This window comes from Aythya marila (genome assembly GCF_965140915.1).
Source record: "Aythya marila genome assembly, chromosome: 1".
In the NCBI taxonomy this organism is placed as follows: domain Eukaryota; kingdom Metazoa; phylum Chordata; class Aves; order Anseriformes; family Anatidae; genus Aythya; species Aythya marila.
Window position 1 is genome coordinate 159,449,780 of NC_139042.1, and position 19,530 is coordinate 159,469,309.

General features: G+C 39.2%; 1 protein-coding gene and 1 long non-coding RNA gene across 2 annotated transcripts in view; one reads left to right on the forward strand and one right to left on the reverse strand.

The window, feature by feature from the left end:
- Positions 1-19,530, reverse strand: part of LOC309876863 — a 115,632-nt gene that overhangs the window by 94,417 nt on the left and 1,685 nt on the right. Inside the window, exon 2 of the long non-coding RNA XR_014317265.1 lies at positions 18,521-18,621. This is a non-coding gene — a long non-coding RNA (uncharacterized lncRNA). The remainder of the gene's footprint in view (positions 1-18,520; positions 18,622-19,530) is intronic.
- Positions 4,346-19,530, forward strand: part of PLEKHG7 (pleckstrin homology and RhoGEF domain containing G7) — a gene marked incomplete at its 3' end in the record, with an annotated part of 30,484 nt that continues 15,299 nt past the window's right edge. The window contains exons 1-7 of the mRNA XM_082757688.1: positions 4,346-5,374; positions 6,534-6,556; positions 11,706-11,833; positions 13,676-13,716; positions 15,609-15,698; positions 16,221-16,370; positions 17,870-17,965. Coding sequence (XP_082613814.1) covers positions 4,649-5,374; positions 6,534-6,556; positions 11,706-11,833; positions 13,676-13,716; positions 15,609-15,698; positions 16,221-16,370; positions 17,870-17,965 — 1,254 coding nt within the window. The 5' untranslated portion in view covers positions 4,346-4,648. The remainder of the gene's footprint in view (positions 5,375-6,533; positions 6,557-11,705; positions 11,834-13,675; positions 13,717-15,608; positions 15,699-16,220; positions 16,371-17,869; positions 17,966-19,530) is intronic.

Below are 19,530 nucleotides of genomic sequence, written 5' to 3' on the forward strand. Positions count from 1 at the left end.
TTTATGGAATTCATACTGGTCCAATGAAAGTCTATCAAATTCTGGCTAAGGTAAAGCCTTGGAAAAATGGTGAACCCTGCATCTCTTGCTAAATTTCTAAAGGATTCTGTCCACACTTACAGAGATGTTCATCTGAATTTGCTTGTTCTGTACCTGCAGCTCAGATACAAGCCACAACTTTCCTCTCTAACTGAGAAAAGGAAATTTATTTTCTCTTTAATTAGAGATGGGAGAAGGCTGTAGGAATTTAGAAGACCAATATTTTTATTGCAAAGCTAAGTGCCAAGAAATGAGAAAGTGTCAGAGCATAAATCCCCTTTAGTAGCCTTTTAGGCTTCCTTGGGGAAGAAATGGGAGGTGGGGGGGAGGTCAGTTCAAATGATAGTGCTGGTTACACCAGTTGCACAGTACCTGCATGCTGTATGTTGGATGGGACCCTTCTTCAGAGTACAGGATGTCCTAGCTCTGGGAATGAATCAACACTAAGGCACGTAGGAGACTGCTGTCTTTGGACCACTGCTCTTTATTTGTTAAAAAACTGATAAGTGAAGGTGACGGATGCTAGGGCTCATAAGGGAGAAAAGGGAGTTCTCATGTGAACATTTACCTAGAGAAGTGTTTCTCCATCTATTTCATGGTTTCTTTGTGGTACTGCCCAAACTGAACTTTTCACAAGGGGTCACTAAATGCATGTTCCTTATTATCTGTGTCCTTGACTTCAGACCTGAAGTCTCAAGGAGTCCCAAGGGAGCTGAGTACTTACAGCGGCAGCTGATGTCAATAGCATCTGTGCTCTGACCCTGTTATGAGCTAATCAGAACTAAATATATTGAAAGCCAGATCTCAGATGTTTTGAATTGGACAGCAAGAATGAGTTATTTTTGCCCAGCAACTTTCAGTCAGCGTGACTACATCTACACTGCCTTGTGCTGAGACCACAACTGCTGACTTTCTCCCCACAGAAATGTTCTTAGAAGAGTCTCACTGACAGACCAGAGAATAAGACTACAAGTGTGTTCTAAAGTGTTAACCCCTCATTAGGATACCCACACACACAGCATAGACTATGTGACCTTAGGACCGACTCGTTCTAATTATGACTCGGCTTGCGCTACAGCTCCCAGTACTGACTTGAATTCTCGCTGAACTGGTAATCTATCATGCTTGGTCTGTTCCTTCAAGAGTGCAACAGACCAGGGAGAATACACAGCCTGATTTTTAAGACCAGGTCTTACTGTAAAGCTGCCACAACCCACAGGGCTACTACTAGGATCACAAAGACATGTCATTTGCTTCACTCACTTTGGAAGGGCTTTGAAGCACCTATAAACATGTCTTATGAATTCAGAAGCATGCATCTGTTCAAGGGACTAAAAGCAAAGCTGGGAGCAGTGCTCAAAGAGTATAATGGCTAGGTGAGTATGTTCAGCATACACCAAATTCTGAAAGTCATTTGAAAGAAAACATAGTAATGCCCATTTCCAGATAGCTCTATCAGTGGAGGACTTGAGGAAGAAGAGTGGGGCACAGAGAGCTTTTTACTTCAATGTAGAGAACATGCAAGTTTTTGAGGACAAATGGACAAAGGTTCTGCCCTTTTTACCATAGTGATCTTATGACAAAGCCATCATCCCACATTTCATACATTTCTGTTGGACTAAAGTCCAGCTCTAACTCAAACCCAAATTCTAGCCTCTGCTTTGGCCCTTTCATTATGCAGTCCATCAGCCAGCATAGTGTTTCCTAAGCTATTCAAATGCATATTCCTCTGCTTAGCTCTGTGTTAATTCTGTCTCTGACAGTAGCAAAATGCATATATACATATAAAAATATGTAAAAACTTCTTGATGTTCCATGAACTATTAGAAAGTAAGAGGTTAACCCTCTTCTACCAAGGAAGATGTTGAGAGGTGAGAAAACTAAACATGAAGTTGAAAAAGGAACATTTGCAATACTTACTTTTCATTGTATCCCTTTCCAGCACCAGTCCACAATTTAGGCTTGTCATTTTCCTGAAACAGGCACAGTTTCCTACGTACCAAATTGACTGCTCAGTCCTACCAACAACCTTCTTTCATGCCTAACCATTTCTGTCATCCTCTGAGTTGCATGTAGGCAAAAAGAAAAGTAGTATTTGAATGTTTAGACATTTGGAACCTGAGGCTAGATTTAGATTTAGAAAGAGGTTTCCTTGAGCAGTACTAAGGTCTGGTCTGGTAGACCCTGTACTGATTTGGGGACTGGTGCTTGCAAAGGGCTACCTAAATACCTTCACATAAGAATGCATGGAAGTAAATTCATAGTATCAGCTTTAAAGTACATTCTAAGGATTTCAGTTAGGCAGTGGACAAGTCTGCTTATGCACTACACACAACTGTAAAGAGTGCCAGGCACAGGGGATATATGAATTATGGATGTTAAGATGAGTTCTTAAGTACTCCAGTGCTAAAATATGTCTGTGTTCAGAATTACTCAGACGACACACTTGCTTAAATAAAAATCTGATTGTAAATAATGTAACCAAAGGATATAACGTCACCACTATTCTTCCATGAAGGATGAACAATGCATACTAAGATCCAGTTGAATGAATCAAGACAAGCAAAAAATGTGTTATTGGAGGGGTGGAGGCATTTCATCTGCCCTTTCAGTTTATTATGTACTTGACTGACATCCCTCTTGCCAAACTTAAAATATGAAAAGCAAAATAAGAATTAATTAGGGAATTAAGTTTAATAAAATGTATGGATCATGTTACCATTTGTAATTGGGCATTGATCCTGAAGCCACTTCCGTCTGACCTGATAAACAAATCCCCTAGAAACAACTCTACAAGAAGAAAAACTAGTTCCCTATAACTGCATTCAGTAAGGAGGCTTTAAAAGAGAAAACACTGTCTCTGCTCCTAAGCCTAATATGCAGTTAATCAAGCACTTGTTGGAAATTTGACTTAATTGCACACAAAAAGGACGTGACATTCTAGAAGCTGGTAAATCTTCACCTAGCTAGCTTGGTAAGTTTAATCATATACACTAATTTTTCTGCATGTGTGGGGGATATTTCTGAATTTTTTACACTGTATTTTCTTTACAAATATTTTGCTGCTGAGACATTTAAGAACAATTTCTTGAGTTTCTACTTTAAAATTATTATTTTTCATTACCTTTTATCTTTGGTATTTTTTGTTTTATTTTTTTAAGTTTAATATGAAACTTCCATGAAAATATGTCTTTAATCTTTTCTATTTCTACAACAGAATTCTACATAAATATCTGGAAATTCCATATCTGTCTATAAAATTCTGCAATCTCCTTTCCTTATTATATCTAGATGTAATTGCACTTCACAAAATAGAAGTCTTAAAAGATCACTTAGCAATAAGGTGTTCACAGCAATGGTATGCAATTGTATCTTTACTAAAAATTGGAATATAGTAATTGTTACTCATTATTGTAAAATTATATATTGATATATATTGAATGTGATTTTATGTCCATTTTAATGAGCATATGCATTAATTAACCTTTATTTATTAAAGGAGAATGAGCAGATGCTAATGTATTTGTGGCTATTCACTACACTTGTGAATGAAGCCATTTCCATCATAAATATATGCTTTTGCTTCCTGTAAGCATTTGAATGACTGTCTTCTACTGGCTGAAGAGTTTGTAAATAACAGTATTTTGAACTGGCAAACCTGATGAAAGCATTTGTTTCTCGTCATTTGACAAATCCATTTTAGAGGACTACAAAGTCACTCAAAATTAATATTCAACATGTGATAATAGCTCAAGAAAAAAGCCAACGTATGTGTGAATAAAATCATTCAAATAAATTAATAAATAATAGTGCCCAACCAAGCCAGCAATCATGAACAGCTTTTAAGATTCCTCCTAGCAAAAGAAGCAGATGAATTAAAGAAGCTGAAGAGGTTTAATAATCATCAGTTATAATTTGAAATGTCAGTCCAGTTTTAGAGAGACTAGTCATCAAAATACCTTAAAATAGAGATCCATGAGTCATAGAACATATTTACTCATCAATCAAAAGATAATTTTATTTGATAAATTGTTTTTTTCATTAGTTTATTACATATACATAATGTTTACTACAAAATACTTTTCCTGAAGAAAATAAAAGAATGATTGGACTCACCTTACATAAATGATAAATTGTATTTGCTTAATCTTTCAGCAAGTAATTAGTATTTGTATGTAAACTGTTTAGCAACCAGTAGGAGTCTTGAGAGCTAGCGACTTCATTTTTATCCTGTGTACAGCAGTGCTACAGCCTCATTTAGGGGGAGTAGCAACAGGAAATTAGGTGGCTGCAGCACCAGATGAGCACAGTTCCTAAATACACAGCTAGTCTTTACAATTTAATTAGTTCTGCTGACTGATGCTGACACTGCTTGCACACTCACAGTTCACTGAAATACTGTTCTGGAGCTGTTGAAACCTGCATTTAAGCAGGATTCGAATTGCAGGCAATAGTTTCTGTATTCATGCACATACCTACGTTATCTTGTTTAGACTTTTTCAATTTATGTATTCTCTCATTAAAAAAGAAAAAAAAAAAAAAACATACAGCAAGTTTCTAAAAACCTTTTCTGATCATTTTTGCTTGGTGCACACAGCTATAAATCCTCATGCTACAAATAAAGATGCAACAACAAAGTTCTGATTATTCTCCAGACTTGGTCAAAGGAACCTGCATCAATATGGAATTTCTAAAGAGTGAAAATGAGCTTCATAAAGAAAATATTGTTTTGTGTAGAAGCAGCAGTCTAGAAGATGTCTTCAGTCCCTGTGAAACACAACCAGTATCAGCTTGTATGGACACCACCATGCCTACAAGTGACTTCACTCGAAGACATGGGTATACTGAGTCTTCTTCTCTTTTCCTGAAGCTTCCCACAGAGGAGTGCACTGGAAGTCATCATGCACCTTTCCAGTTTGACCGGCATGCTCTGGCCAGAATTTCCACCTCTCCAACTTTAAGGCGTCTACGGATGGCCTCTGCCTCACAAGCACCAACATTTCAGGACTCCACTAATACAACTCAACTAGTGAATCAAAAGGAATACACCAGCTCTCTCCACCACATTTGTAAAAGTCCACCCCGGTGCATTAAATCTTCCTCACTGTCTTTGCCTTCTTGCGTCCATGCAAAATTACTGTCTTCCAAAGCAAAGTCGGAGACAACCATAGCAGATCCAGAGTCTGCCAGCTCTGGATTAAAGTTACCAAGGCAAAAAGATCCTCTAAGAAATGGCAGTCCCAATGAGATGCTCCAAAATTCTTGGCAAGCCAACTCTGTTACGCTGCCTAGGAGACTCCCCCACCCCAGCTGTATGCCACAGGAGGCTATCCAGGTAAGAGGAATGGTATGATGTGACCTCCTTTGCAGTCTTAGATATTTGGTGTTGAGCCATTATGGCCTAATTCTTAGCCTGAGCTGCCACCCAGCCCATATTCCATTTCTATAACAGACCAACTTCTACACTCACCAGTAAGGGAGAATTTTCTTTCCAAATCAAAAAGAGAGCACAGTTCCAGCTATTAGTGACCACACTGGCCTAGTCTACTGCTAGTGGCATGGCCACTCCTTCCTACCTCTGTCCATTCACCCTGGTGGGCCAGTGTAACTGCTGTGGGGCTATGAAAAAATAAGACTAAGTAACTTATCCAGGACAGGCTTGAGTTTCAGAAGGTTATATTCTTTCCAGAGTCCTACAGCAGGGTTCTCCATAAGCCATGGCAGCTCTGTATTCTGTTTTACTAAATAGCATTAGTTACCCCAGCACAACCGAGAATTAAGTCACTCAACACAATTGAGCTCAATTTGAGGTTTGCTACTACTAAAGCAAACCTTAAGGTTTAAGAAAGGTCCCATTTCCTTTCTTTGTGTCCTCTTATCCAGTTCTGCCATTCATTGCCCCCTTCCATTTATATGCAGCCAAATGTGCAATCTTTTCTGAAAAAAGAAACGCCGGTGTAGCGAGTACCAGAATCAGTAAACAAGAAGAAGCAAAAGAGTAGCTAGCCCTCTTCCTTTCCTTGTCAGCTTTTCCTGTTCAGCTTTCCCCCATAACAGACCCTAAGGAGAAAAGGAAAGGTGCTACACAAGTCAGCTTTGCTGCCAGATTCACCGTCAAGGGCCTTGCACCCCTTGCACAAGAAGCTATATTGAGACAAATGCTTGACTCCATCCTCATGCAAAGCACAGACAGGTTGCAATGAACATGGATGGTGTCAAATAGGTATATGTCTCTTTAATACCTAGTCAGTGTTGTTCTACAAACCAAAGGTACTTGCTCCCCATCAAATATATAAAACATTTTGGATATCAAATGAGTTCTGCTCCTTTATCCACAACAATGGAAATAATTAGCCAGTGTCTAGGTGTATGTAGTATATTTTTCTTAACGAATCAGTACTTTTTTTTTCCACAACATTAGATTACTTGCTTGCTTTCTGACAAAGTAATGAGGATATCTTACTTTTTTCTTTCTTTTTTTTTTTTTTTTTCAGAAGAGTGGACTGCCTATACAAAGGTATGCATATATTTGTTTCATCTCATTTTAAGCTTCACTTCTGTATATTTTGATTAATCAACTTCACTAAGACAATCTGAACAGTGAGGCATGTATGCATAATTCTACTTTAATTTATAGATTTACTTTGTGACATGCCTGTCACCAGCGTGTTATACTAAACTTTTTAGTGAGATTTTCTTTTGAAAGTCGCCCTCCCTCTGACATATTTCACACAATATTTCAGCTGGATCATGAGAGAGCTCTGCACTAGGAACTAACTGCCAAAAGGTCTGGCTGTTTGGATTAGTAGGGTCAAATTTCAGCCTGAAGAATGTGAAACATCTCATAATCTTGAGTGGCATTCTTCAAAACTTTGTGGGAGGGAAAAAGGAGCAAAGAAGCTAGCAGAACAGCTCAATATTGTTCTCAGATGCAAGGAAAGCAGCTCTAGGACTGCTGCTGATCATTAATCCTACAAAATACCTCTCCCACTGATGGTGCATTGTTCACCTTACTGCATGATTCCCTCACAGATTTCAGGTGAGGCATGCAGGTGAGTCAGGTACATTAAAAACACTGATGAGCAAGGCTTGGAGAAGACAGAAGGAGCCTCACAACAAACAGCAGTACATTGGTTTTGTGACTCTACTGTAATGTGTTTCACTTCTTAAGGCAGCAGATATCATTATTTGAGCTGTATCTCCTCTTCTTCCCCATAGTTACACATTCTTGAGGTACAAGCTCTTTTATTACTAGCAGTTTGCCAACAGGTTTGTGTATCAAGTCTGTTTGTGTTTTGGACTGAGGGGTGAAGAGGGCTGGTACAGTCCGTGAATCAACATGCAACACAGTTCCCTAGACAAAGTTTAACAAATGTGTGCATGCACCTGAAATAACACGTTCATTGTAGAAAAGGCTTCCTAGATTTTCTGAATTATTGCAATTTTCAAACCACTCTTTAGCCTTTTGAATTTACAGTAGAAAAGGGGAAAAGGGGATGGGTGGCAGGGAGGGGTGAGAGATCTTTTTGTCTAATTATGAAAACAGTTTATCTGCGCCTATTATAGGAACAGCCTGCGCTGACCCCATGCAAAACTATAAAGCATTCGGATGGTTCACTGATAGGGTGAAGATTTGCATGATTAATAGCAAATCAGGTGAAAATTTGAAGAATACCAACTTTAAATGGCTAAAAACAGGAGAATATGAAACATTTAGTGCACACACCTTCTCTTGGTGCCATTTGCCTGGCAGGTTCAGAGGGAATCCAGTACATACCAGCATGCCAGCTAGGATATTGCCTCTGGGCTTTCATCCAGACATTCAAAGAAAAAAATCAAGAAATAACACAGGGAACATTTCAAGCTTTATTCCTTGGCTACCAGCAGGAAAGAGAAAAAATAGGTTTAGGTGATGTACTAAAACTTCTATTTGTTGTTCTGACCAATGTTTGAATGTGCAGAAACGTAAAATAATAATCCCTATTTTCTGCTTTTAACTTTTTTTGTCAAGTTGAATTTGATCCACAGTCTGGGCAAGGACTGTATGCAGCTCCTCCCTTACCCAAACCATTAGTCTAACTTCTTAACAGCTAATCCCTTATTATCACAGCCAGAGAGAAGTGCTGAAGTGTCAGATTATTCCCTCGGTCTAGAAGAACTTTGGGACAGATGGCAACCCTCCTCCGACACTGCCTCACATATCATCCAGGGTAAAAACATGCTGCTGCCCCTCAGTTTTAATGAACATCTCTTCTCCTCACTCTCAGGTTGTACTTGTAAAAGCCTTTCTTTAAGCAGCAGTGCTCATTTTAAGCAGCCTTCCCTCACACAGCTCTAAGTAATGGCAGTACATCTCTGTTAACATAGCAACATGCTGAACTGATGCTGATTAAAAATAATCAGCCAAAATAAACAAACCGAAGAACCAGAGGGGCAGCAGAGAGAGAGGTGCATGTGGTGGAGACAGGGTGAGAAGCTAAAGTCAACACTGCAGTAGAAGGTAATGTTGATTTAAAAAGTCTTAAATTTACTCTGAGCTCGTTTTCTCTTTACCCTGTTCAGTATATCAGCGACTGGGTGCAAAACTGGATCAATTTCCTACAGACATACTGCTAAGGAAGAGTCTTCTCAGTACCTACAGGTCATTTTCAGTGAGTTGAGACAGCTGGGCTCAGACATCTTGAAGTACTCCTCTTCCTCTTTCAATGTCTCATATACCCATAAAGTGTCCTGCAAACACTTTAAAGCAGGGAGTCCAAATACCCCTCCTGAGCCATTTGGTTAACAGTGTCATCGACTGACAACTGCCTCAGTACCATGGTCACCCTAAAATACTTCGATGTGGTATTCACTTATGTATGGGGATTTATATAAATGTCTTTTCTCTGGGACATTTAAAGGTCTTGGTAGGCTAAGATTATGAACATACTGGGACACACACCTCTAAAAAGCAGTCATCTGAAACTCTCCATGCCCTAGGAACAACTATACCCAGGGTATTTATTTTTCCAGACAATGAGCTGCTTCAGCATATTTAACTATTTTCCATATCTTTGTAACATGAACCCATAACATTATCTTGTTTCACAAAACAAGTAGATTTAAAGGAGGAATTATTGCACAGATGATATCTCCTCTTGCGATCAAATTCATCCCTAAAGTACAAGCATTCCTACCAATCAAGCACCACAGCACCCTTCCCTTAGTAAGAAAATCAAACACAAGCTATTGAAAAAAGGCAAAACTACAGGGTCAGCAGGCAAGAAAAGATGGTAAAACTGACCCAAACACTGATAAATTGTATCACGCAGCACTTACGTATTTTCATTTCTCCAGTGAAAATCAACAAAAGCACTTAATATACCTAATATATCTACAGGCACCAGGCCAGATGATCACAGATACCTGTATCTGTACCTTAATCTGTGAAGGGTGAGTACATAATTTAGGCATGTAAATCATTAATCTCACCAGACATGTCAGAATGCAAGGGTATGTTGTAGATACACATCCAAGTGACCTTAGCATGCTCCCACACATCACAGGCTTGCATTCCTACATGAAGAGCTTGTTTAGATGTGTCTCTGAAGTTCAAGACCTTTTTTATCTAGGGAAATAACAAGATTTAACTCCGTTACAATGAAACTGTGCTTCCCATTATTCATCTACATAAGTGGTCAACCTCCAAAATATATTATGAAATTGCAGTAGGCAAGATACTTTAAAGATCAGTAATACACTGGATTCACAATAAAATTTTGCCAAGTTGAAATAAGTCTCCTGAATTTCCCAGTACAGGAGTGACAACTTTTGGGATTATCTTTGTATTATATTGCACCATCCAGTTTATATAGTAATCCAGTTGACCAAGAGATTACATAGTGGAATCACAAGTGGTTTCAGAAGTATCTTAATACAACTGTTTCCAAAACATAGAATTGCAGTAGATAGTACTCAGAACACCTTATCAGGAAGCAGTCTCCACTGCACTGGTGCAGGCTTGCAGACAACCAAGAAACAGACCCTATCCATAAAAGCTCTTAAACCATGGGCTATGTTTAATTTCATGGGGAAACTCATAGAAGATTCACTGCAAATTCCTCAATATAAATAAAAAAGATGTTATGTTCCCCATTCAGAAGGACTATCAGAAAATGAAAAGCTTTTAGAGAAGCCATAGATTACACATTGTAAACTCCTCAACTCTTAGTTTTCAAGCCCTAAAATGCTGTTTCAAGTGCTAAAGTCCCAGACCTGGCCCTCCTGACAGCCTGCAGCTGTCAGTTATTAGGAGTAGACCTTTCCTTTACAATGTACAATTTAGCTGGTTTATCTAAGGCAATTGCAAACAGTGTCACCATCAGATAATTTAAAAACAAACAAACAAACAAACAAACAAACAAAAAAAAACACCAATCTCCCTTTCCTACTATGCAAATAAAATAGCAGTTCTCTACCTTAGAACCCACGTGCCAAATGATAAATTTTTAAGTGGCTATTTGTGCACTTGGGGGTGGGGGGGTAGAGGGGAAAGGAGAAGGAAAGGAGAGGAGGAAAAAAATTTTAAAAAGAAAGAAAAAAATGCCTGCAAGGTTTCACATCAACTGTTGGCAAAGCGCTCAAAGGGCCAAATGTTCCCAGTAAGACAGCTGCCTAGGCAAAGAATATAAAGGAAAGATACTTAACTAACCAAAATTACTACACACAATAAATGGAGACTAAAAAAAGATCATTTTTCTATGTGCACACACACTTCACACCTCCTTCCTCAGCTACTTTGTTACCAACCCTTTGAAATCATATGTGGTCTGCTTGCATCAGTCAATGGTAGACAGTAGAATAGCAGCTGCAGACGCCAGTCGTTCTGCAACCATATGCTAACACCGTTAATTAGGTATGGGCGTGAATTATTAGCAAAATTCAATAAAGTACTCAATATGCATCAATAATTTCTGTATTTGAATTTAAGCAGCCTCTGGCACAAACACACCATTGGATACAAAATGCCTGTGTCATTTCACTTGATGGATGTACATCCCAGACAATGCCCTCCATTAGTAACAACAATAGTTGGAGTTACTTGTTTCAGATCAGCAGGGCTGCTAAATCACATTATATTCAAAATACAACATATCTGAATTAGCAGAAAAATCTTTAAAGATTTAGAAGGAGAATGACACAAACTAGCTAAAAGGTTAAATATAATAAAACAACAACAACAAACACTAAACTGTAAGACTCTACTGTCTTTTCCTGATGTCTCCTGAGTCAAAAAGTCAAAAGTACTGGCACGTGTCAGTAGAAGCATAGTATGTAACTGCTCCTTTGGACTCCAATGCCAAAAACATCCTGAAATGTTTTTTGCTTGATCTTCGAAGAACGCAGAAATTTCTTATATTTAAATTCTCTGAGTACTCCTCTTCTGAGGCAGGTCGTGACTATGAACACCACAATCTCAGCAGCACTGTGTAGTTGTAAAGATAGTGGGATATCTGCTGTTGATCACTGAAGTTTTCTTCTCATTTTTTCCTATAATACCTTATGCCATAGCCACTGTGATTTAGATTTTAGCTCATTTCCTCCTACATCAGGAAGTAGCACTTCAGGAATTTCCTCTGCAACCACAAGAGGAGAGAGTTGACACGTGTTGCTGTTGCCTCTTGCAGATCAGCCGAGCGCCGGCGTAGCTCTGTGGTAGTGAGTTTGCCAGGACTCGAGGTATTCCCTGGAGACCTCCTGGTGTCAGACAGTGCCTTGGACTACCTGCCCCACGCAGCCCTGCTGCTAAACGCAGGTCAGATACAGGGTGGGGTTTGCTCATCTGAGCCCTGTAAAAGCTGCAACAGGCGTGTGTGTGCGCGTGGGAAGGGGGGGGGGGGGGGAGGATCGGTGCAGCAATGACACACAAAACAACAGAGCCGCAATGGGGGATTCTGTTAAGCAAAACCAAAGCACCTACAGTGCTCATAAAAATGTCTTATTTTTTTTTTTTCTGCATTTTATTGTTGAATGCAAAATGTAAGAGAAAGTTGAGGAAGGCAGGACATATTACATCCCTCCTCCACAGGAGCAACCAGTGGCCAGGTCAGGATTTCCATCTGCAAGCAGTCGAGTTACAAATATATCATAAAATCATTAAGGTTGGAAAAGACCTCCAAGATCATCTGGTCCAACCATCCCCCTATTACCAATGTCACCCACTAAACCATGTCCCTAAGCACCATGTCCAACCTTTCCTTGAACACCCCCAGGGACGGTGACTCCACCACCTCCCTTGGCAACCCATCCCAATGCCTGACTGCTCTCTCTGAGAAGAAATGACTCCTCATTTCCAAGCTGAACCTCCCCTGGCACAACTTGAGACCATTCCCTCTAGTCCTATCACTAGAGTTACCCGTGAGAAGAGGCCAAACCCCAGCTCCCCACAACTTCCTTTCAGGTAGTTGTAGAGAGCAATAAAGTCTCCCCTGAGCCTCCTCTTCTCCAGACTAACCAACCCCAGTTCCCTCAGCCGCTCCTCACAGTACTTGTGTTCCAGGCCTTCACCAGCTTCGTAGCCCTTCTCTGGGCACATTCTAGGACATTGATGTTTGAGCAGAGGAAAGAGAGAGCCCCACGCTACCTTTTCAATTAGTGCTCTAATCACAAAGGTAGCAAACCCAACTCATCGCTACATGTTGTTCATGAAAACTTCCAACACAGAAGTATTGACCTGAGAGCAGTTTCTACAAATCTCTCTTGTGGAATATGGTATAGTGCACAGGTGATTGCCAAAGACTATAATATGCTGGTGACCAGAGATCAAAATTTTCCATAAATGAATAGGGTTATAACCATCAGTTTCTCAGAAACAAATAACCTGGCCATCCCCGGAAACAATGGCCAAGGTCTTCAAAATTCAAAAGAAGGTTTCAACTGCAATTCCAAGTGACATATAGGCCTGAAGGTAGGTACCATAAATTCAGAAAATCCTTCCATATTTCTTGCTGTACAATCTTAGCCATCTCTAGCCTCCCACCAGTGCATTCCTACATCTGTATTCCCAGCCTTCCCTGGGCCTTTCTGAGGACCATGAGTTACAGCCTGCACCACTGTGCTAGCCCCATGACAGCTCCGAGGCTTGGGGAATTTAGGACTGCTTATACATGGATGCTTTACAGCTGTGATCCCATGGACACTACTTTCCACAAAGATATTCCTACTGCTGCAGAGACTACTCTGTACAGACAATGATACTTTTACAGTGTAGCAAATTTAAAAGATTCATACAAAGTACCATAAGTACCTGCATAATTCCAAGACACCACTAATGAGAAGATGTAGGCTAATTCTTCTTTCAGAACAACGGATATCTTTAAGAATTGGCCTGAGGTATGATGCATTTCCCCATGTTAAAAATTGTCAGTCACAAACTGATCATCTGCAGAAAGCAGGAAAGTTCAGCATCAACCAGACACCATCCCAACAGCCTTAATGACTTTTAAGTCTGGTGCACAAACTGATGAAACAAAAATACTAAATTTGAGCCAAGTAAAGTATGGTATATCAGTCTTCATTAAGGGGAAAAACCATAAATAACAGTTTTATTTTTAGCTATTTGTTTCTTTACTGATAATACATTTGTTTTACCCATTAGAGTCCAAAAAGCCAAGGTGGCCATTTGCCAGAAGGGGAGTTGTGAGTATTTCACCATGTTTTTTCCCTTGCACTGACCTTGCTTTCTCACACAACTAACCTGAACCTGGGTAAAAAGAGTTTCTTCACTCTACTGCCCTTGAAGAAAGGCAGCCAGCAGGCAAGCAGAGCATGGAATTCTAACCTGCCTCTGGGACCAAGCACCTGCTTGGTCGTTCGTCTGCAATAAAGGTAGGGTGACTCCAGCACAGCCACAGGTGACACTGCACGTAACGTGTAAGAAGACAGCCAGCACACTCACCCCCAACCCCAACAGGGTGAGGGAGCACATGGTGGCTGTGGCAGGCTCTGCCATGGGTAGTGTCGCTAGGGTCATGATCCTGCATCTCACCCACCTGAGCCGCACCCCTGAGAGGCTGCCCCAGGGGTGCAGAATGTGAAAGAATTACCCTTGGTAATTCTTTCACATTCTTGCTTTAAACTCACTGTGTCATGTATTTTCTGCATGCCAGCCCAAATTTTACTTTGCCTGATACGGAAGGTATTTAAGCTTCACCTTTCCAGCTGGCTTTTTAGATGCATTCTTACACCTTTCCTGTCCTCATGGGTGCCCTGATTCTCTCCAATGAAAGCACATACCAACACCCTTCAGTTAATTTCCTTTTCTAACACATTCCCTTGTCTTCTGTTATGAAAATTTTCACTTGCAATGGTATCCAAATTTCTTTTCAAAACCATTTGCAAGTGTCTTGATAACTTTCTACCCCTAAAGATGTATTCATGAACCTTTCCTACCCTTTTTTTTTTTTATATTTTATTTTCTAAATCTTTACCATCAAAGAAAAGTTTATGCAAGTAAATCAAATACTTGGATTAGCATATATGAGTTCCCACTTCGTTTGACAACATTTATACAGAATTTCAAGGAGCACAGCCTAAACCACAGTTTAGACTTCAAAATATTTGAAATTTGCAATAAAATACAGTGAATATTTAGTCAAGTGATTTCTGATATTATTACATGGCATAAAATTTAATATATATAAATGCATTTTTAGTGTATTGGTTAAGCATGGTGCATTACATCCACTCCTTTTCAAGATATCTTGCAGAACTAAGAGTTCAGCTTAAATTGTGAATTTCAAATATTATATAGTTAAATACATATTTCAAAGTTGGTTTGAGTTCAGTGCCTAAAATTCCGACAATAGCAATCCATGAAGTATGTGTATATAGTTCCAGAGAGCAGATAAAACTTAGTGACACTCCTTATAAATCTAAGTTCACAGAACTAAATTTGGGATCCTAAACGTTGCTTAAACTTTTTACATGGCACTGCTGGCCTGAAAAATAAAGCCAAACCAAAAGCAATTGTTTTTCTTTCATGATCCCTTACATGGACAGAACCCAGTTGCTCTTTAAGCTTTCTAAGAGCTCATTTTACAGACGCTGCTATGCAGCTGACTAGAGGAGTTATTTTTAATACAAAACTCAAATTAAAATAAATAAATAAATAATCTCTCAAGATTTATATACCTAAGATGGCAGGAAGAAGATTTCAGATACGAGTTTGCTGTCCCATAATTCTGGCTGTGCTGAAGGAAACAAAATATTTTATTTGTTCCGTATTGTGGTGGCAGCCCATTGTCTGTTGCCATACCAATGATCTGCCCTGCCTAAGACCGTTGTGTTACATAAACAAGATCTTACACACCCACACCTCAAAGCCACCTACACACACCACCCATAAGTACAAATAAACCTGCCATTGCTGTCTCATCTCTGAGCAGGAGAGCATGGAAATATAAGAAAATCATGTGGTTAAGGGCAAGCTCCTTAGAGATCAAAGCAAGGTTATTCAGCTGAGTAAACTTCTTACTGGTCTTCAAAACACTGCATGAATCAGGGGTGATTTTTTTGTTGTTGTTAAACAGGGTAAAGACAAACAGAAGCAAGATCTGGAAAACTGTCTTTCAACTGTTAAGATCATAGATTGCGGCACATATGATTTCTGCTGTTGCAAGGTATCAAAATACTCAGTATACTGTACCATAAAAGCTATCTGTTAAGCTCTAAGAGATGGAGATAAAACTTTTGTCTTACTTTCAAGTTACCATACTTTATTACATTAATCTGGATATGAAATGCATTTCGAAAGCCTCTGAAAGCCTAGTCCTCTGATACCTTGATTTTACTATCTGAAAAACAGGAGGCTATCCTCCATCTCTGCTTTCCAGCAGCACCAGTACAACACATCACATTCATTAGCTTTTGCAAGCTGCCCACTATTTTTTGGTACAGCATCCTACAAACATAGGCTATTATTCTGCACTACTTTCAAGTTCGGTGTGTTTATGTTATGAATATTTTAGAGGAAAATGTCAGTTTTTTAAATATTTTTAATGAAAACTTCAAGCTTTCAGCAGAAGAATTACTAATACTGTCAGACAGACTGTATATGGGTAAATAGATATTAGATTCTTTTCATATGGTCTGAAGGAGTTGATGTGGCAGTCAATTATTTTTTCTTCTTCTTCAATCAATAGAGTAAATCTTGGCATGAGTTTATAAAGGCTCAACAGACTGAGCAGAAAGATGTCAACAGCCGGTTGGAAGTGAAAAAAGAAGAAGCAGTGTGGGAACTTTTCACAAGTGAATGCACTTACTTTCTGGATCATTTGCTGGTTCTCAAGATGGTAACTTAAGATTTCATTTCTCAAGAATGATGAAACATTGTTTGCCCTGTTGACAGCACAGTAGACATAAAGCCATCTTTACCCTCTCCTTTGGCATCTACAGGGGAATGATAGGCTATTGCTTCCCAACCCCTCTTTCCCTTTCCACCCTCCCTCCCCTCCCCCCCCAAAAAAAATATTTATATATTAGTATTAGTTCAAGGAAAAACAGAGAAAATGCTTCACTAATCTTATCTGTTGCTGAGTAAGTAATCTAGACAGTACAATAAGTACTGCAAAGTAAAGGGAATAAATAGGGAGCAGGTTGAATTCCTCCTTGGTGGAGCAGCACAGAAAAGGATGGGAAAGGGAACAATAAGTCCAAGGTAGGATTTAAGTGTCCTTACTTACAGACTCTTTGGTTAGCGATCTGAGAAGGTAAAAAAAAGTGAATCCTGGGAAGGATGAGAATAACAGGAGACGTGCAGCCTCCTTGCTAAGTCTTATATAGGACTTCACAGACAAACCTTCACCAGCCCCATATGACCCATGTTCAGTCCACACCAGTTTCCCAAACTCTGCTGCCAAAGAAATACACTGAATTTAGGTTTCCAGTTTTACAGATACTTGCTATTCTAAGTATTTCCCAGCATTCAGGTATTTCACTGATTTAATGAATACCCATAGGGGACTTAATCACCATAAGCCCCATCTAAGTTCTCAGGTCAACTGTTTGTGGCAGTTAAAGAATTATGCAAGGCTAAGCAAACACTCTCACTAGCTCTTCAATCTTAGCACACGGGTGATGGGTTTTCTTTCATTAATGCTTTTCACACACATACTAAAAATTCCACTTAATAATCTACATTTCTTTAGCCTTTTTCAGCTTTAGGCCAGATTCAGCACTGCTCCAAGATCACTGTCAGAGCTTAGGTAAAATAGCATCCTAGCAGCCAGTCAATACAAATGCAGTTTTCACTCAACACAGGTTAACAGAACAATCCAAAGAGATGAAAGCCATCACAAGTCCTTTGCTTATGCTATTCCAATAATTTTTCTCTCTTCCATAGTAACTCCAACTTGTGTAGCATGGGTTAAGAAGGAAAGCATTTAGAAAAGTCATAGAACTCTGTAACTCTGCAATTCTGATGCTATCAATTCCTACACACTACAACTCTGATGCTATTAATTCCTTCACACAGACCTGCACAGATCAGCAGCCCCTGGCAGACAGAGAACATGGCAGGGACATTGCTACTTATGTGGTAGCTGCAAAAGACCCCAGAGCCAACCCTCATACCCTGCTCCTTACACAAAGCCCTGTTTAGCCTTCAGGCATGGCAGAAAAATTTTCTCACAGCATCATCTTCTGCTCTCTCCAAAATCAAAAAATCTTTTCAAAAGAGTTACATGTTCTTTTCATTAAAATATTATATATATATATATACACATATATATAAAATTACATATATATAACAGGCAAAACTGCTAAATAGCATGCATTTGTTTTGTTTTTAAAGATATTTTTGAACACTCTAAAATACCTCCAGAGTAAAGAATTTCTCTTGGATGTGGATTTATGGAAACTCTTTGCAAACTTGGAGGAGTTAAACAAGGTGAGTTTAAAATAAATAAATAAATAAATAAATGGTGGGGAATCTTACTGAGATTAGGAACCAATCAGTCCAATAAAAAGAGATGAGGATCCATCAGTAAGGTCTTTATTCAGACTCAATGCCCAAGACAGGAAATGAGTTAAAATAATTAGTCTTTTCATCATTTCTGCTTGGTATTTCTGTGGGGGTCTTTAATGCAAATTCTCACATGCCTCCAGCAAAAGATAAACAGGCATGGAGGAGAGTTCATTCAACAGTTGTTTCTGAAGTAAACACCAGTTTGAGACAATTTCTCAAAAGCAAAGTCCTTTTAAAAGGATTTGTGAAAGCAGACAGCAACTACACAATTCTTACTGCAAAACTAAGAATTATAAAATAATTCCAATAACAAGCTTCCTTTCTCAAACTTATGGGCACAAAGACCTTTTTATCTACTAAGCCACTCTTGCAGAACAAGGAAAAAGAAAATGCTGACCATCCCTCACCAGCCAGGGTTTCCCCTGGTGTGGCTACCCCCAACACCGAGCTGATGCTCTGCATCCATGTACTACTCACCCTCCAGCTTCCAGGAAGAAGGAAGAGGAAGACAAGGCTTGGCTGTGATGATCTCTGACTCTGCCACTTGTGGCCAGTTGCTTGGAGATCATTTTCAGCTCCTGAAAGTTAAAACAGACAATAAGTCCAGAATATCTTTCACAAAGCTTCATTAGCAATGTGGAAGTTTTTCTTGTCTTTAGAGCTCTTTTATGGGACAAAAATAAACTCAACATCTCAACCTCAGCAGCAAAGTGATTTTTGGAAGGGGCTCTTCAGCTTCAAAAGTGTAATGTCTGCTCACAATCATATCATGTCTTAAACAAATTGGCTATTTCAAGTTCTTTCCTTTACTGTTACACCCTTGCCTTAACCACTAACATCTCAATTTTTAGGCAAAACAAGAAGAGCAGGAAAGTTCTTCAGAGCAGGAACAATTAAGTAGAAATACATGAGCAAGTCATCTTTGCTCAGTAGCTGACCACTCACCAGATGACCATATTCAGAAGCAGAAGGAAAGAGATTTTAACTAATGCATTTGTGCTCTTGTGCTTGTCATGGACAAAAATCATACATGCAGATATCTAGTAGAGTTTAGCTGATGTGTAATTTCTAACCTATTTCATTCTTACTTAAAGAAGGTGTGCCATTCTGGGAACACAAATGCTTTGAGCTTGGCTAGAGCTTGATCAAGACTTGAGACAATTATCTTTAATGTATTTTCCATTTTGTTTTCTTATTTTGTTGTCCATATTAATGAGGATGAGAAAGGATAATTTATTGTACATAGTTGTACATAAAAGACTGGACTAAGGTACAAAAAAGTAGCTTCTCTCACTGCCTTTTATGCCTTTTTCGTGCACTTTACAGCATGCATTTCTTCTTGACAGCAGGCTGAATCCAGGAAAAAATGCATGCTGTAAAAGGTGCAAAATGAACCCTTGTTAAAATGAAAGAAACCCTGTCCTATAAGCAACCCTGCCCCCGTAAGTACATCAAACAAAGCAATGCATACAGCTAAAACAACTCAT